The sequence below is a fragment of the Nelumbo lutea genome, chromosome 4 (assembly GCF_056320005.1).
Source record: "Nelumbo lutea isolate HS-2025 chromosome 4, American lotus-T2T, whole genome shotgun sequence".
In the NCBI taxonomy this organism is placed as follows: domain Eukaryota; kingdom Viridiplantae; phylum Streptophyta; class Magnoliopsida; order Proteales; family Nelumbonaceae; genus Nelumbo; species Nelumbo lutea.
This window is the reverse complement of record NC_142687.1, coordinates 56,038,005-56,056,643: the sequence shown is the minus strand read 5'-3', so window position 1 is coordinate 56,056,643 and position 18,639 is coordinate 56,038,005. Positions and strand designations below refer to the sequence as shown.

Here is an 18,639-nt window from a genome sequence, read left to right as displayed (position 1 = left end):
CATTACGGATAATCCTGGATTACCCAAGCTACTTCCATCAAAGTTCAACTTCAATGAGCCTTCGGATGGAGGAGACCAGCTTGTAATTGATTTGTCCTTTAGGGATGAACACCTCGTTACTACTAACCAATTTCTCCCAAGGTCATTAAAGGAGAATTGATGAAAGATTTCCAAGGTCTTCAGCCAAGGTATTGCCCTATTCAGCACACAGTCTTTCAATTCCTGACTGCTCCTTTCCTTTTCTTGAAAAATTCTAGCATTCCTTTCTTCCCAAAGAGTCCAAATCAAGGCATCACGAGCACATCTCCACATAATTCTCCCTATTTTTGTAGGCCAATAAAAGGTAGAATGGTTGAAGAGCATGTGAACTTCTGCTAGTAGACTCCAACTACTCCTAAACAACGAAAGTAGCCAAGCCCAAAGTTCTGCAGAAAAGGGACAGGATATTAGTAGGTGGTAACAATCCTCACTGTGAGCTCTACAAAGGATACACCAATTAGGAGAAATACAGAGGAAAGGTCTTCTCTTTTGTAGGTTATCTAGAATGTATACTTTCCCATGGAATACTTCCCAACAAAACGCCATAATTTTTGGGGGAACTGGCCTGCACCAAATTTCTTTTGACGGAAAGGGTTGGTGAGTAGAAAGTTGAGAGATAGACTTGAAGAAAGAAGCACAAGTGAAGGTTCCATTGGATCTAGGAGTTCATACCCTCTTATCTGGCTTGGAGGGATCCAAACAAACCTGATTAAGACAACCAAGCAAGACAGAAAGAGATATCAATTTCATCATCCCTAAGTCCTCTACGAAACCCAAAATCCCAAGTAGGATCTAAGGGTGTTCCCAAAGGTGAGACAAATTTTGAGACCACCTCTTTTTTGTACAAAGAAACAGAAAATAACAATGGGAACAAATCCTTTAAAGGTGTGTCTCCTACCCTAATATCCTCCCAAAAATGAACAACGTTGCCAGAACAAACTTCATACCTAATAAAATTGAGGAATTGAGGAAGGGTGTTGTGAATGGCCTTCAAAGATGCTGCTAGGTTAGCCTGCCTTGATACACTAGCATCCCATCCATTCTCTGACATCCCATGAATGCTTCCCACCACCTCATGCCATAATCTATCTCTTTTCAATGGTCATCACCACAACCATTTCCCTAACAGAGCTTGATTTTTTCCACTTACCCTCCCAAGTCCCAAACCCCCCTCTTCTTTACTTCTGCACACAATTTCCCAATTAACCAAGTGATCCTTTTTTTCTTGTCCCAGCTCCCATAAGAAATCTCTCATCAACTTCTGCAGTTTCCTAACTTCCCTAACTGGTATCCTAAATACAGACAAAAAATAGGCAGGTAAGTTAGCCAAGGTAGCTCTTATTAGGGTAATTCTCCCTCCTAAAGAGCCATAATACCTCTTTAATGAGGCTAATCTCTTCTCAAACTTTTCTACCAGGGGTCCAAAATCTATTCTCCCTATGATTTTCCCCTAAAGGAAGCCCTAATTATGACATAGGCCAAGCAGAGGTTGAACACTCAAGACACTCCACAATAGCCTTGACCTCCCCTACCTCCAAATTTATACCCACCATACAGCTCTTTTCCAAATTTATTCTCAAATTAGAAATACTTTCAAATTCTTTGATTAGCTCCTTTAGGATATCTATCACATGGACGCCCAAAGATTGCGGAATAAAGGGTGCGAATTTCAAAAATTTTTCTCTCCCTTCAACTAGGAATCGAATTCCCTATTTAGAAAATCATATTTTTAATTATCATTCTTGAACCATAAACTGAACCAGATCTGAACCAAAAGGAGTAGGGAGGGATTATACCTGATACGGAGAAATAGTATCTCCCAATGGAGGTCTTCACGCCAAAGGAATGATCCAAAATCTGCTCCCACTGAATATGGCGCAGTGCAGGGTGGAGCAGAATCAGCAGTGTTCTTCCAAAAGAACTTGAGCCTTCGCAAGAATCAACTGGATGGATTGTGAATACAACTCCAACCAATCTTTTCTCCAAAAGATCAGTATCAAGATCAAATCTTGATTTCTCCCAAAAACTGGAGATCGAACTACTGGAGGCGGCTGCTGAAGGAAGCAGGCGGAAAAAGAGTATTTGCAGGGTGCAAAATTCTCTCTTCTTGTAATCTCAGCTCTAAAGACAAGAATGTGTTGGTTGCATGTCTAAAGGCTGCCGCCCCCTCCTCCTTTTATAACCTCAAAGGGATTATCTCCTAATCCCATTAGGAGTAGCTAACCCAAATCATATTTGGACTAGAAGTCCCTTTAAGTGATAAGGGATAACCCTTATCTTATCTGCAGATTAGATCAGCCATCTCCTAATCTAATCAAGAGGCTTCCAGATCTAAATCTTATTTAGATCTTGGACTCTCTAAGTGGATAGGGTCTGGGCCCAAACTTATCAGCTGGGCCCAAACTTATCAGCTGATCCAGTTTGAAATGGGCTTAAGGCCCATTAAAGTTACGTATTCATTTAACCTTCCAAACTGTTGTCCAGTTGGGCTTCCTTGTATGGCGTGGGACCCTAACATTGATCTACACATCAGCCACATGGGTTCGGCCCAGCCTTTGTTACAAGGCCTGGCCGAATACACTGTTATGGACAGTGCACCCCCTAAAAACCATCTCATGGTCTCTATGGGCCCAACACTTACCCTAAGTGGTCCCTGGGCCAAGCCACCTTGTAACACCCAGGGACTGTGGGCAGATGCAAGATTAACCCATCAGGTATTATCCTCAATGGTCTTACACTTAACCTCTCAGCACATAATGATCATACACTGCCTGACAAAAAATGACATTTCACTCGGCTGCAAGGAACAGTGTTGCACTCTCTCTTATATGGATCTCGGGAATTAAAACCTTTTGCAAACCTTTTAGAAACCATAATATATATACTTTTATATCTCATATAAAATATATTTTGCAAAACAAATCTCAACGATTGAAATCGGCTACCGGCAGTCTTGGTTTCCATCAGTGAGAGTGCATCCCCGATCATTGCCTTTGTCCGACAAAGGGGCTGATCCTGTCACTATGATCACCCACTCAGATGAATTCTCAGACTGTCCCAACGTACCCAGGTTTTAACCCCCGCTAAGGATCTCACTAATTGGTATATCAAAGACAGTCCAATCCGACACCTAGTGCAGTATCATAATCAAGTCTAGGGGTCGGGTGTAACTTTCTAGTTTTGCCCATCAATCTCCAAGGTCCAGGGCAATACTGAAAATCTGGTCCAATTCAAAGATTCAATTAATCCTACACTGTAAGTGCCTAGGGTCTCACCCCGTCAGCTGAGACAAGCCACCCCAACCGACTTGGTGGCACCATAGTGTCAGCCTTGTCAGGACAGGTCTCCCCAGACCGGCCCACTGGCTGTGAACGTTCTAAACTAACACGAGTCTCATTAAGTGTCCAGTTTAAGGGTATGATACAAAAACATACCAAGGGAACATGAATCAAATATGTACTTTTATTCATTTACAATAAACTCATAAAGTACATCATCTTGATTGAAGCTAAGGGCATACAAAACTGTCTAACACTAAATTCTAAATCTCTCTCAATGTCTGAGATTAGCCTTTTAGGCCATATTGTAGGCTTCCCTTTGGAGTTGGTAGACTTGAATTGCATTTCTAACATGGGAGTTATGTGGCAGTAACACGATCCCAAGCATCATTTCCGATGGAGAGGAACATGTAGTTGCAAGCAATATGTGGCTGCATCGAACAGACTATCCATGACATAACCAATAAATTATCATGTTCCTACTTGGCAAACTTGGGGTCATCAGATTTCAACTTCACCTCCTTGCCTGCAATGAATAGCTCACCCCTTCCTCCAATGGTAAGCTTGACTAATTGAGACCACTATAGGAAGTTGGTTCCATCATGTTTTATAGTGGTTATCATACCACTAGAAGCATCAACATTGCCTAAGAACACTCCAAAAACCATTTATACTTCCTTAGGCGAATCCATTAGACTTGGACTAGCAATTTGACAACCCTACAGAACTCCAATAACCAACCAATCAGCACACAATAGACCAACCAGAACAGGTCAACACTCGGTTGGGAGCCAACAAGAAGCAGAAAAAAGAGTTTTACAACAGAAAGGGAGGGGAATAAAATCTCCCAAAGAATAACTAGGGTTCAGACAAATGTGGAACCACTTCTCATACCTCCAAAAAAGTAAAACAACCTGAGCGCAACAGGTCTCAAGCAAGAACCATCCTCAGATGGGAATAGAAAATCCCAAATGTCGAACCTGCATTTTTCTGTAATTTTTTATTGAAAAAGCCAAGAAAAAGCATGGAAGCATCAAATGGAGATGAGACCCATACCAAAATCTTCCTGAAAATAGGGAGCACTAAACTGAACCAGATTCAAGGGTTGCCGCTCCACTAGCACTTGTACGGACTACTAACGTCATCCGGTGGTGGTCCAACATCTGCAGGTCTTCCTAGGTTCAAGGGTCAGCAAAGGAAGCTCTTCCAAGATCCTAACCCACTGTGATACCAAATTGTAAATGAAAAGTGTGGAAGAAGAAGAAGAAGAAGAAGAAGAAGAAGAAGAAGAAGAGAAAGAGAAGAAAGCTTCATGAGAATAGGGTGTGTTACCGTTTACACCTAAAAAGTTCATGTTTAACTTAATAATGAAAATTACATCCATGCCCCTGAATGGACACCCAAAATACAAATAAAATAGTAAGACAATAATGCTCCTACCCACAATACATAATCTCAACAAAAGTAATTTAGTTATCAAAAGAAAAAAAAAAAGAGTTCAGTCATCAAGTACTCCTAAAAGAAAATGATAAACGTAAACAAAGGAGATAGACCAAATATCATAAATATAAACGTACTGAAACTGGAGGTGAGAAAGCAAAAGTTCTAGTTAAGTTTGACTTGAAATAAAGCAAGTGCCAAGATGGAGTCCTAACCTTGATGTTAATATAATAGAAGCTTTTGGGTATTGTAGGAATTATTAGCAAAAATAATAGGAATTTGTAGGTAGACCTATTGAATGACAGGGAACAATTATTTCTTTTGTTTGCCCAAACAGATCATCATCATCATCATCCCAAGCCTTATCCCAACTATATGTGGTCAGTTATATGAACCCTGTTTTGCCAGTCCGTTCTATTTAATGACATATTCATTGTTAAATTATTGGTGCTTAAATCATTTATTTCTACTTCCGCCCATGTCCTTTTGGTCTACCCCTTGGTCTTCTAGCCCCTTCAACTTGTAACAAATCACTTCTTCTTATAGGTGTTGCTGATGGTCTTCAATGCGCATGACCAAAACATTTTTGTCCACTTTCTTTCATTTTATCACTAGGGAGGGAAGTTGAGTGCCCGATTTGAAGATTTTACATTGCATTGAAATTTTTTAAAAATCCCAACCTGAGCCCACCGAAGTTGCACCCCTATTTATCACAATTGAAGCCACCCCTAAATTACTGAAAATGACTTCATTTCTCATCCTATCCTTTCTAGGTTTTCCACTCACACATCTCAGCACAAACATTTCTGCCACATTCATTTTCTGGACATGTTGTTTCCCAACACTCTGCTTCATACAGTGTAGCTGGTCTTACAATTGTTTTAAAGAACATTTTTTATCAATAAACTGAATTTCATTAATTATCAAGCCAAAGGAGGACACAAGGAGGAGATAAACTCTCTTAACTCCCCCAGATAGAAGCCATAAAATGAATTACAATATAGCCCAAAAATTAGAGTTTCTTCCCACCTCTTGTTTAGCTAAAGCATCAGCCATGGAGTTGGAATCTCTCTTAACCCAATTCAGCTTGACCTTCATTCCTTGTGTCAAGTATCTAAAATTCCTTTTCTCATTCATGAAAGCCCACCATCCCCTCTCCTCCTCTTTTTGAAGCCAGCCAATAACCAGCTTAGAATCCCCTTCAATTAATATCTTAGTCAAGTTAAGTTCTTTGGCTCTCTTGGCTCCTTCCAACACAGCAAGGATTTCTGCTCTTAATGAGTCCCCAACAAAAACGAGAGCAGAGAAAAGAGCCACAATTTTGCCATCTTCATCCCTAAAAGCACCTCAATACCTGAAGGTCCAGGATTTCCTTCACTGCTACCATCAAATTTCAGCTTAATGAAACCATTAGTAGGGGGAGACCAAGTAAGTACAACTATTTTGATGGCTCAGATTCAGCCACTTCTCTCCACTTCCTCCTCAAATCTACCATGCAAATACCATCGAAAGGATTTAAAGTTTTCACCCAATGGATCACCCTAACTGTAATGACTTCAATTAGACCATCCAAACTTCTTTCTTTGCCTTCAAACAGCCTTTGATTTCTCTGTTCCCAAATAGTCCAACAAACTGCAGCCTTTAAACATCTCCATAATGTTTTTCCCCTCTTCTTTTTCCAGCTAACAAAGGTAGGGCCAAACAGCCTTTGAACATTTGGCAGGGGGATCCACCTCCACCCAAATAAGGAAGAAAACCATTCCCAAATTGACAGTGTAAGGGGACAGGATATCAGTAGGTGATGAGTACACTCACCATTAACCTTACAAGCAGCAACTAGGTCTTTTCCTTTGAAGAAGCTCATAAGTACTAATTCTATCCCAAAAATCCTCCTAGCAGAAGCCCCAAATCTTATGTGGAATAGGTTTACTCCAGATTTCTTTCGTCGGAAACAGATGGCCCCCAAAGTCACTAGGATAGTAGGATTCAATAAAGATAAAAAGAAAAGGAACAAGATGCCCAATGGAGAGAGAATCCAGACCCGAGAGTCAATGCAAGAGGGATCTAAATAAACATTCTCAAGGTTTTGAATCAACTTCAATGCTCTATCAACCTCACAGTCATGGAGATCTCTTCTAAGGCCCACCCAAAACCGGAGGTAGAATTAGAAGGAGGCAAAAATGAAGCGATAGGTTCACCCCTACAATTAGAGATAGCATAAACAGAAGGGTATAGCTCTTTGAGGGAGGTGTTATCCAACCAAATATGCTCCCAAATTTTGATAGAATTATTAGAGCAAGGGTTATACCTGATGTGGTCGGGGAATAAAGACAAGATAGCATGGATAGACTTCCAACGAGAAGCTCTTGTTGCCCTAGCCAGCACGCCAGCATCCCAACCATCAGCCGCAAGCCCGTGAATACTGACTATCACCTTAGCCCACGCCTTGTCCTTCTCAGTAGGCAATCTCCATAACCACTTAGCCAACAGAGCCCTAATTCTTTCCTGAATATTCCCCAAACCAAGCCCACCAAACCTCTTGCTTCTTCTGACAATATCCCAGCAAACTCTATGATCTTTCTTTTCTTCCCCTGGCTTCCATAAAAAATCTCTCATCAACTTTTCAAGCTTCTTGCTGATCTCAACAAGAATTCTGAAAACTGACATGAAATAAATCGGCAAGTTAGCAAGGGTGGACTTAATGAGGGTGGTCCTACCCCCCAAGAATAAATAGCTCTTCTTCCAAGAAGCTAGATGCTTAGTGAACTTCTCAACCACTGGGTTCCAGAAGTTATACCCCTTTGCATTATCCCCTAAAGGCAAGCCCAAGTAGCTCATAGGCAAGTAATCCACCTTACAACCCAACAAATCAGCTCATTCAGACACTTGGTTATCCTCCATGTTCAAACCCACAAGACAACTCTTATCCCAATTCACTTTCAAATTCGACATTTTCTTAAATAAGATGACAATCCACTTTAAGCTTATCACATATCTCCTATCACTCCCATCACTAAACAAAATTGTGTCATCCACAAACTGAAGATGAATGGCAGGGATCTCCTCAGTACCAATTCTCCAACCTTTCATTAGACCTTTGTCATTAACCCTCGTAATCAGTCTCCCAAGCACATCCGCAATCAAAGTGAAAAGAAAGGGGGATAAGGGGTCACCCTGTTTAATTCCCCTAATAGCTAGAAAGTGATCCACTACAGCTCCATTAACCAAAATTGAATAATGACAAGACTTAAGCCTTCTCGAGGTCCAACTTGTAAACCAAAGTTCTTCATTCCTTCCAACAAAAAACCCCAATCAACCAAGTCATAAGCCTTCTCGAGGTCCAACTTGTAAACCAACCCCTTCCTTCCTTATGTCCTCAGCACATTCATTAGCAATTAAGATTTGATCAACAATTTTCTTATCCTGAACAAAGGCTCCTTGTGTTGGAGGAATCAAAGAAGGAAGCACAACCCTAATTGTCCTAGATAACACCTTGGCAATGATTTTATACAGGCTATTGATTAGACTGATAGACCTAAAGTCCTTCGGATGCAATGCTTCAGACTTCTTGGGGATGAGGGTAATAAAGGTGAAGTTAAGCCCCAGATTGATAATGCCTCTCCCAAAAAAATTCATTAAACACTTTCTGCAAGTCATCCTTTAAAATTCCCCAGCAGTCTTGATAAAAAGCCACCGTAAAACCATCAAGACCTAGGGCTTTGGATCTATCCATAGCAAACACAGCCTCTTTGAAAGAACATTTCTTTTAACCTAAGTGCTACCTACCTATCACATAAAACTCTAGATGCATCCCTCCATTTTACCCATCCTACTCTAATTCTATGAGCGATATCCTCCTCAATCTCTCTCTTGTTCTGAATTATTGAACCAAGGTACTGAAAAATGTCACATTTAGTTATTTCTTGGTTTCCAATACTAAGTGTACCCTCATTTTCCCAAACAGATGGTATAAGGAAATATTAAAAGAGTGCATTACAGTTAGAAAGGTTCATTGGGTAAAGCCTTTGGAGGCTTTCACACTTTTTTCAACAAAGGACATAATAAGGAATTGGGGAATAGTAGTTGGTTCTTCCTTCAAGAAGCCCATGGTCCAAAAAGAATGAAAACCACCAAAGGAAGGCTTTATTAAACTTAACTTTAATGGGTGCAGCCTAGAAAACCTGGGACCATCAAGTCTAAAGACTAAGTCTATAGTTTGGTGGGGTAAGCTAAAGATTTTTAAAGAAAGTGGATCTTTAGGAAATTTCAAAAAAGGCCCAAAAAAGTTGGGGGCCTCAACCAAAAGGAATAGGGCTAGTAAACAATTGAAGATGTCAAGAGAGAAGCCTAGAAAATTTTCAAGGACTCATCCAAAGACTGTCAAGCTGGTGGAAGGTGGAAGTGATGAGCAATCGTCAAATGATCGTATTGTGGGAGATTCTACAGGGGAAGGTGATGGTGAAGGATCGAATGAAAAGTCAAATGAGGAGGTCCAGAAAGTTTCAAGTGAAGCAAATTTGAATGTTGATTGATTTTCAGATGAACCCAAGTCTAAAGTTGGCTTTATGGCTCTCATGACCTTGTATCCTAAAGAGTAGAAAACTTATGTGCTGATTTCAGCCAAGCTTCTTGTGAAACGAAGAGTAGAAAGTTGGGGATTTCAGCAAGAGAGGAAAGGGGAGAAAAGAGAAGAAGGTCGACTAGGATAGATTTACTTAACCCTAGCCGCCAGCCCCTCATTCTATTTATAATTATCTTAAGTATGAGATATTACAAGGATGCCCTTAGTAGGGCGGCAACTCAAACTAAGTAATTACAGCTCTTTAAAAAATAAAAACTAATGGGCCCAAGGCCCAACATCTTAATTTAAAAGAAAATAAACTAAACACAAGTCGGCCCACTCAACACTCCCCCTCAAGTTGGGAGTAGATGTCATACATCCCCAACTTGCGTAGATCATGCTCCAGCTTATTCTTTGCAACGCCTTTTGTGAGGACATCAGCAAGCTGCAGATCAGAAGAAATGTATGGAAGACAAACATCTCCAGAAGTCACCCTTTCTCTGATAAAATGTCTATCTACTTCAATGTGCTTAGTTCGGTCATGCTGGATTGGATTATGAGCAATATTAATTGTTGCCTGGTTATCGCAGTATAGCATCATAGGTTCTTCTGCCTGAACACCGATTTCTTCCAACAAATAATGGATCCAGAGAAGTTCTGAAACTCCATGTGCCATGGCCCTATATTCAGCTTCTACACTTGATCTTGCCACAATTGTTTGTTTTTTACTCTTCCATGAGACTAGGTTACCCCCAACTAGGGTGCACACTCCTGAAGTTGATCTTCTGTCATCGAGGCATCCTGCCTAGTCCGCATCTATATAGGTCTCTAGCTTGAGCTGTCCATGATCAGTAAACAATATGCCTCTACCTGGATGTCCCTTCAGATAAACAAGGATCCTGTCAACTGCCTTCCAGTGCTGGTCTTGTGGAGCATGCATGTATTGGCTCACTACACTTATTGCATAGGAGATGTCCGGTCATGTCATGCACAAGTATAGTAGCCGACCCACAAGTCTTTGGTACCTCCCGAGGTCCTTTACTGGTTCACCTTCTGATGCATTGATTCTATGGTTCTGATCAATGGGGGTGCTAGCTGCCTTTGTTCCAAGTTTCCCTGTTTCTTGGAGAATGTCCAAGACATACTTCCTTTGAGAGATAAAAATTCCATGTTTCGATCTTGCAACTTCAATGCCTAAGAAGTATCTCAGTTCTCCAAGGTCCTTAATCTCAAATTCCTTATGCAGGTTCCTCTTCAGACTATCAATCTCACTCAAATCATTCCCAGTGACAACAATATCATCCACATAAACAATTATGATTGACACCAAAGATCCCCTGCACTTCACAAACAAGGTGTGATCAGATTGAGTTTGAGTGTAGCCAAAAACAATCAGGGCCTTTCTGAATCTGTCGAACCATGCTCTGGGGGATTGTTTCAAGCCATATAGTGACTTCTTCAGCTTGCATACCTTTCCCTCTTTAGCATTATCATAAAAACCAGCTGGAAGATCCATATACACCTCTTCTTGTAGATCCCCATTTAGGAAAGCATTCTTCACATCCAGTTGAAACAAGGGCCAAGAGTATGAGGCAGCAAGAGAAAGGAGTATCCGAACATAGGTCATCTTTGTGACTAGTGCAAAGGTCTCTAGATAATTAATGCCATAAGTCTGTGTGTATCCTTTTGCAACAAGTCTTGCCTTGTACCTCTCTATGCTTCCATCTGCCTTATACTTTACTATGTAAACCCATCTGCATCCAACTGTCTCCTTGCCTTCTGGTAGGTCCACAATCTCCCATGTCTGATTCTTAATCAAAGCTTCCATCTCTTCTTGCATAGCTGCCTTCCACTCAGGTTTGGAGAGAGCCTCATTAACACCCTTGGGTATAGACACGGAATCAAGAGAAGAGAGAAAAGCACGGTAGGAAGGAGAAAGTCCACTATAGGATAAGTATTGTGATATGCAATGAGCAGTGCACTTCCTCTTCCCTTTTCTAAGAGCAATAGGGAGATCAAGGTTATCTGTAACAGTGTTAGTGGGTCCAATGGGAACTGAAATAGTAGAGGGATCAAGAGGAATACTTGGATATGTATCAGCCGAATCTGGAGTCTCCAAGGGATCGACAGGAAGTGATGTGAGTTCTGCCGTAGTGGAATCAACCTCCTTATGAAGTCTCTGCCGTGAGTAACACTGTGAGACGGAACGCACAGGGGGTGGCAAGGTAGGTGACATCCGATGGTTGTCAAGCACAGTAGTAGACACAGGAACTAGAATTGGGAGAGGGATAGACTGCTGACTTACTTCCCCAAAACACTCCCCCTAAGAAGGATTCCTTGAGAAGAAGTATGTAGATTCAAAAAAGGTGACGTCCATAGTAACAAACCGGTTCCCAGAAACTGGATCATAGCAGCGGTATCCTTTCTGATTCTCTACATATCCAAGGAAGACACATTTCTTTGCCTTGGGATCAAGCTTCGAACGGTAAGGACCAAGAATATGTGCAAAGTAGATACACCCAAACACCCTTAGGGGAATATGAAACATCTCCCCCTGAGGAAAAAGAAGGTTGAATGGGGGCTGAATCCAAGTATACGAGAAGGCATCCTGTTAATCAGATATACTGCTGTGAGAACAGCATCACCCCAAAACCGAACCGGAACTGTCGCTGTGATCATCATGCTTCTTGCCGTCTCAACAATGTGTCTGTTCTTTCTCTCTGCAACACCATTCTGCTGTGGACTGTAGGAGCAGCTACTCTGATGGACAACACCATACTCCAACAGATATGAGGCAAGATGTCTCTCAAAATATTCTCTAGCATTGTCAAATCTAAACATCTTGGTTCTAGTTCCAAACTGTGTTAATACCATCTGATGGAATTGCCTCACCAAGGATGGTACCTCATCACGTGATTTCATCAAGTAAATCCAGGAATATCGAGAGAAATCATCCACAAACAGAATAAAATAGCGATAGCCTCCCATAGAGGGAACATGATAAGGGCCCCACACATCCGAATGAATAACATCAAAAAGAGAAAAACATCTTTTATTACTCGGTTTAAAAGAGTGTCTACAATGCTTTCCAAGTTCACAACCTTCACACTTTAACCTTGATAGACTCACAGACTCAAACAGTTTTGGAAACAAAGAACTAAAAAAAAAAAGACAAATGACCCAGACGATTATGCCAAAGTATAATCCGATCCACAAGTTTTGACTCACTGTCCTTGCAAACATGATGACTTTGGTGAATTGGAAGAGTATCCAGGAGGTAGATTCCATTCACTTCACGACCACTCTCAATCGTCCTCTTTGAATCCAAATCCTGCAAAATACAATGTCCAGGAAGAAAAATTACTGAGCAGTTCAGATTCTTAGTCAAACTACTAACAGATAATAAGTTGGTGCTCAATCTAGGAACGTGGAGGACAGAGGGTAAACAAATGGAATCATTAATCTTGACAAATCCCTTCCTAGCAATAGGAACATGGGATCCATCAACTGTGAATACCCTATCTCTACCAGAACTGAGCTGGTAAGAGGAGAAAATGGTGGAACAATGGGTCATGTGCTCTGAGGCTCCAAAGTCTATAATCCAAGGAGATCTCTCCTTACCTAAAGCAGAAACATAGTTTGCAGTGACATGTGGACTACCTGTGTGGGCAAGGGAGGTAGAGTGAGTTCCACATGTGCTACCTGTACCTTGTTGTCCGGTTGCGGCTGAATTGGAACTAGCTGTATCCCTCTGATTCAGAAGTAACCCAAACCTCTCAAGCTCGAACCTTACTGCAGCAGCTGCAACAGACTCCAAGGCAGTTGTAGTAGGGGGGTCGGAGTGTCACCAGTAACTGCCATATGTGCATTTCCTCTCTTATTCTTCAATCTGGTCGGCACAAGATGTGGGTGAAGCTTCCAGCAAGTATCTCTTGTATGCTTTGGTTTCTTACAGTAGTCACAGACTAAGTCCCTTTTGTCTTCCTTCTTGTTCTCATTGCCATTCTGTTTAGGTTTCACAGCACTTACCATAGCAGACTGATCAGACATGAGATTCTTCATCATTACATCCCTCTTGCACTCCTCTCCTGAGACGAATGCATATGCTTGGGAGAGAGTGACACTATCCCTGGAAAGAAGATGTTGTCGTGCAATGTCATACTCAGGGTTAAGGCTAGCAAGGAATTTCGAACACCCTGTACTTCTCTAAGTGTTTTTGATAGGTAGCTGCATCCTTGGTGGTTTCCCAAGCAAAGGTCTCTAGATGGTCAATCTCCTGCCATAGGACCTTAAGGACTGAAAAATAAGCTGCAACAGATCTATCTCCCTGCCTAGTAGCAATAATCTGATTTCTCAGTTGATAAGCCCTAGCAACATTCTTCTTCTGTGAATAGGTCTCTACAACCCCATCCCATATCTCCTTAGCAGTGTTTGCCCATAAAAAGTTTTTACTTATATGTGGCAACATAGAATTACACAACAATGTCATTACCATATAATTTTCTTGCACCCACCGGGAGTTGCCAGTTTCGGGTTTTACCTCTTCACCAGTAATATACCCCAGTTTTCCACGAGCCCCAATGGCCATCTTTGCAGATTGGGACCATTCTAAGTAATTTGTACCATCCAACCTAACTGTAGTAATGGTTCCGGCTTCGAAGGGGTTTCCAGCACCTCCTCTCACTAGTCTCATTTCATTCCCGGGCTTATATTCAACTCTATGTCCCTCCATGTGTCTCAAAGAGGTCCAAAAAACAACTAAAAAATGCAACAAGAATAAACAGAATACCTTCTGGAACCGACGACACTCCTTTGGTGTCCTGGACTTTCTTCCCACGAAAGATTCCTTTTCGGTGGAAGAAGAGAGAGAAGAAGCAACTGCCCTCTCTAGAGGCCTCCAAACCACATGGAACTTGAATCGCCCCTTACAAAAAACCCAGAGGAACCCTAGAAAAATAGGGCACCACTACCTAGGTCAAAATTAAAGAGTCCAACAAAATCAGGACTCTTCCCCTTTCTCTAGTTTTTCCTGATTCTGATGAGAAACCCTAGACCAGCTACAAGGCATACAGATCCAACAAGAAAATCCAAAAACTGGGCTTACCTGAAAGCTTCGATCAACCTCTTAAAACTCCATGCAGTCGGCCGATCTAGGACTGCAGGAATAAATCTCTTCAAGAACCTTCAACCTGCTCTGATACCAAGTAGAAAACCTTATATGCTGATTTCAGCCAAGCTTCTTGTGAAACGAAGAGTAGTAAGTTGGGGATTTCAGCAAGAGAGGAAAGGGGAGAAAAGAGAAGAAGGTCGACTAGGATAGATTTACTTAACCCTAGCCGCCAGCCCCTCATTCTATTTATAATTATCTTAAGTATGAGATATTACAAGGATGCCCTTAGTAGGGCAGCAACTCAAACTAAGTAATTACAGCTCTTTAAAAAATAAAAACTAATGGGCCCAAGGCCCAACAACATCTTAATTTAAAAGAAAATAAACTAAACACAAGTCGGCCCACTCAACATAAAGCAACATTGACTTCTTCTCAAGCAGTGGTACCACAAGTTTTGGAAGCATCTAATGACATTTATGAGCCTGGTCATATTGGTGTTGAGGAGGATTGTGTGATTTCTCAAAGAAGTTAGACAAAAAAATTTTGATAGTTGAAGAAGTGATAGTGGGTAAGATTGGAGTTGATTTGGGTAGAAATAAGGTTTATCCAGTTCCCATGGTCTTAGATGGAGTAGTGGATGCAAAGAAACTTAGGGGTGCTAGTAAATCCCATCTGGTGCATGCTACGAAGGGCTTGATCAGAACTGGTCCTTGCAGTAACATAAAAGGGTGTATAGAAGAAGAGGAGCAAGCAAGAAAGTCATTAACCAGAAGATTCTTGGTGGGGATGGTGTTGACAATCTTAATGTTTCTGTGGTGAGTATTCACAAAGCAGAGTTTGAGAGGTTGGAAGAATTCAAGAAAAAAGAAAAAGGATAAGGAGGATTGCGAAGTCTCAAAGAGAGATGGCAATCTAATTGCAGTCCCAGAGGTAGACTCTGAAGGCAGCCTGGATGTGAAGAGGCTTGCAGATAGAGATGTTGAGGCTGGTAAAGCTTTGGGGTTATTTTTCTTTGGTAGAGAAGCAATTTCTAGAAAAGCTTTTAAATAATTCAAGAAAAGAAGCAAGGAGAGGTGCCAGAAGGGATTTTGAGGAATTCGAAAGAAAAAGAAAGGAATAGAAGTTGAAGAAAACCTGTTAGGAAGGAAACAAATCATGGGATGAGGACTTTTCAACCCAAGAAGATTCACTCACAGATGAAGACTGAAGACTTGGTTGGGCTGCGAGGAGGGGTTTCTGCTTCTAGCCAGCTGTTGGGTTGGTGGTCTATGTATTATTGGGTTTATTTGGGGCTTTGCCTTGATCTTTGCTTGGAATGGGTGGGGTAACCTCATGTTTGTAAATTGAGAGGTTAGCGGGTCTTTTTTTTTTTTTTTTTTGATCAATAACAGCAGTTAGCGGGTCTTTTTGGGGGCCTTGTGGCTGTTCTTCTCCTGGTGATGCCTTATCACCTTTCTGATGTATTTATTCTTTTTTCTTTAAAAAAAATAATTTATCCTTCAAAAAAAAGGAAGGGAAATGTGGGTCAAGGGAGAAGGTTTGGAAGAGGATCTTGAGGAATAATTTTGTTTTTGAGTCTATTGGATTTGCCTTTTGTAGTGCTGTTGAGTATTGTTGTTTCACCCTGTTTGCGCTTTCATGTAGGTTGATGGAGTATTGATTTTGATGTTGGGATTTTCCTTTTCTCTCTTGGGTGATTCCTAATCACCTTCCCCTTGTAATTTCTTTTTTATTTTCAACGAATTCTAATTTAGTATGAAAAAAGAAAAACCTAGGACCATCAGGAATCAAAGGAGTAATTAGAGATGAGAAGGGACAAGTAATGGAAGGACCTCATTGGTGTTGGTGAGTCCCTAATAGCAGAGTTAATGGCTGTGTTACAAGTAGTACAGTATGCTAGTGAAATAAATTTGAGCAAGCTGCTCATTGAAGGGAACTTACAGATGGTAAGGGAATATCTGCTGAATAGTGAGAGAGCCTTGTGTTCCTATAGGCATGTGGTCTATAAAAAAAAAATGAAACTAAGAGGGGATTTTGCTCCAAGCAGAAGCAAGTTGCCCCCAGATTTATCAATATACATCTCATGTAAACTAACTTCAACTGAATTGGGCAAAACTGAGATAGAACATATGCCAATTGTCATGGCATGTGTCTTTAGAAATAAGCATGACCTAAAATATATAGGACAGAGATGAATATAAAAGAACATAGTAGAAAACACTACCGATAAAAAAATGTAGAAAACACTACTAACATGATTATAACAGTACAATCTGATTAAAAAGAACTTCATTTTGCACAATAGGTGCAACTCAAGAGCTAAAGCATACTTGTCAAGGCTTCCAAGGTACTTGTTATATATGAAAAAATGAAGCTGGCCACCTGAAGAGCTTGTGAGTGCCTCAAAAAGATTGTGCACTGTAATTATATCCGCTACAGCAGCACAAGCAGGAGCAATTCGTGCAAAAGCCTCTGGTCCGACAGTTTTTTTGTCATCAACCTGGTCCAGAAACCAAAGAAAAGAAAACAAAAAGAATGAGAAACTACATAAATGATAATAACTTCAAGAGACCAATGGTTTATTAAGCTACACTACAGTAACTTTGATAATATCTTGTGAAGAAAAATAACCAGCACTTATTTCTTCCTTTAATCAGAAAATACAGGAAGAAAGATAAAAGTACGAGAGTAGGAGAGGAAGAACAGAGAAGAAAAACAAAGGAGAAGGAGAGGAGAAAATCGAACTCTCTCCAGCCCCAAACTTTTATTAATTGTGTTAAAAGGTTGTTTATGTATGTGTTATGTCAGTATTAGTACCATAGGGGTACTATTGTAATTTCCTGATTATACTATGATCGCCCTAATATAAATATGAGAGTTGGTGCCGCCAGCTTGACCTTTTTGGCTCTCAACTCTCTTCTCTCCTCTCTCTTCCCTCTTCTCTCTTCAGCCTCTATCTTCTCCGTTTAATATGGTATCAGAGTGAAAGGGAGATTGATCAAGTTTTTCCTTCCTCATCAGCTCTTTTATTTTTTTTTCTTTTTTTTGGAGAACCAAGAGAACAGCACCGGACTGATCTGAGAAGCTTTTTTCTTCCTTTTTTTCTTTATTTCTTGGTTGTGTACCAAGACAGAACCTGTAACAGGTTCGACTGACTGATGTGATCCTTGTGATATTTCTTGGTTGTGATCAGCACCTGTAGTTTCCCCTCTGTGTGGATCATGTGATCCTTGTGATATGTTTGTAGGTCGATGATGACCTGTGTGTGCTGTAAAGAAACCATGTGATGAGATTGTAGGTCTATGATGACCTGTGTGTACTGCAACAGCAGTAGGATAATATCTGAATGTTGTAGGGCTTCGTTGGGTCCAAAAGTTTGGAGTTTCTCAGTTTCTTAGTGCAGTTTTTTATTACTCCCAGCAGCAGTACATTGTGAGAAAGGGAGATAATGTGGACTGTGAAAAATAATAATAATAATAAATCTGTTGTAGTGTTGGACTGCTCTGCCCTTTAGTCTTGTGGCTATTTAGGAGTGATCTGAAGCAGCCATCATGAGTATTGAACACTCTGCCACATCTGGCATTTCCTCAATGCAGAATGGGATGAGTGGGGGTATAGATTTATCCTTCCCTATCGCTGTTATACCTCTGGATGGACTTAATTATCTAGAATGGTCAAAGGGGATCAGACTGTACGAGAGGAAAATAGGGTACATAAATGGGAAAATTAAAGAACCCAATTCCAGGAATGCAGAGCATGTCAAGTGGAACCAAGAAAACAGCAAGATAATGTCATGGCTCCTAGTGTCTATGCAACCTGAAGTGAGAAGAAATTTTATGTGGGCTGAAATGGTTTATGAGATCTAGGAACAAGCAAAGTCAACATACTCTGAACTGCGTCACTATGCAAAGATTTACCAGTTACAAGCAGAGTCATCCACTTGTAAACAGCGGGAGAGAAGCCTCTCCATGCACTACTCGGACTTGACTTCCATCTAAAAGGAGTTGGACCATTACGGCATTACTAGAATGTGAACTAGAAGTGTGATGAAGATGCGAAAGCTTACAAGGCACTTGTTTCACAGCAGAGAGCTTTTGCCTTCCTTATAGGTTTAAATCCTATTTATGAATCCATTAGGGTACAAATCCTAGGAAGCAAGGATCTCCCATCTGTCCAAGAGGAATATTGCCTAATACAGTCAGAGGAAAGCA

The 18,639-nt window shown here is 40.9% G+C and overlaps 1 protein-coding gene across 13 annotated transcripts in view; it reads right to left on the bottom strand.

Annotated features, from left to right (window-relative positions):
- The window catches only part of LOC148860720 (polygalacturonase inhibitor (DUF639)), an 84,353-nt gene that overhangs the window by 49,080 nt on the left and 16,634 nt on the right, over window positions 1-18,639 (bottom strand). For all 13 annotated transcript variants that reach the window (XM_088941186.1, XM_088941187.1, XM_088941190.1 and 10 more), the window contains exon 4: window positions 16,759-16,928. In XM_088941186.1, coding sequence (XP_088797312.1) covers window positions 16,759-16,928 — 170 coding nt within the window. The remainder of the gene's footprint in view (window positions 1-16,758; window positions 16,929-18,639) is intronic.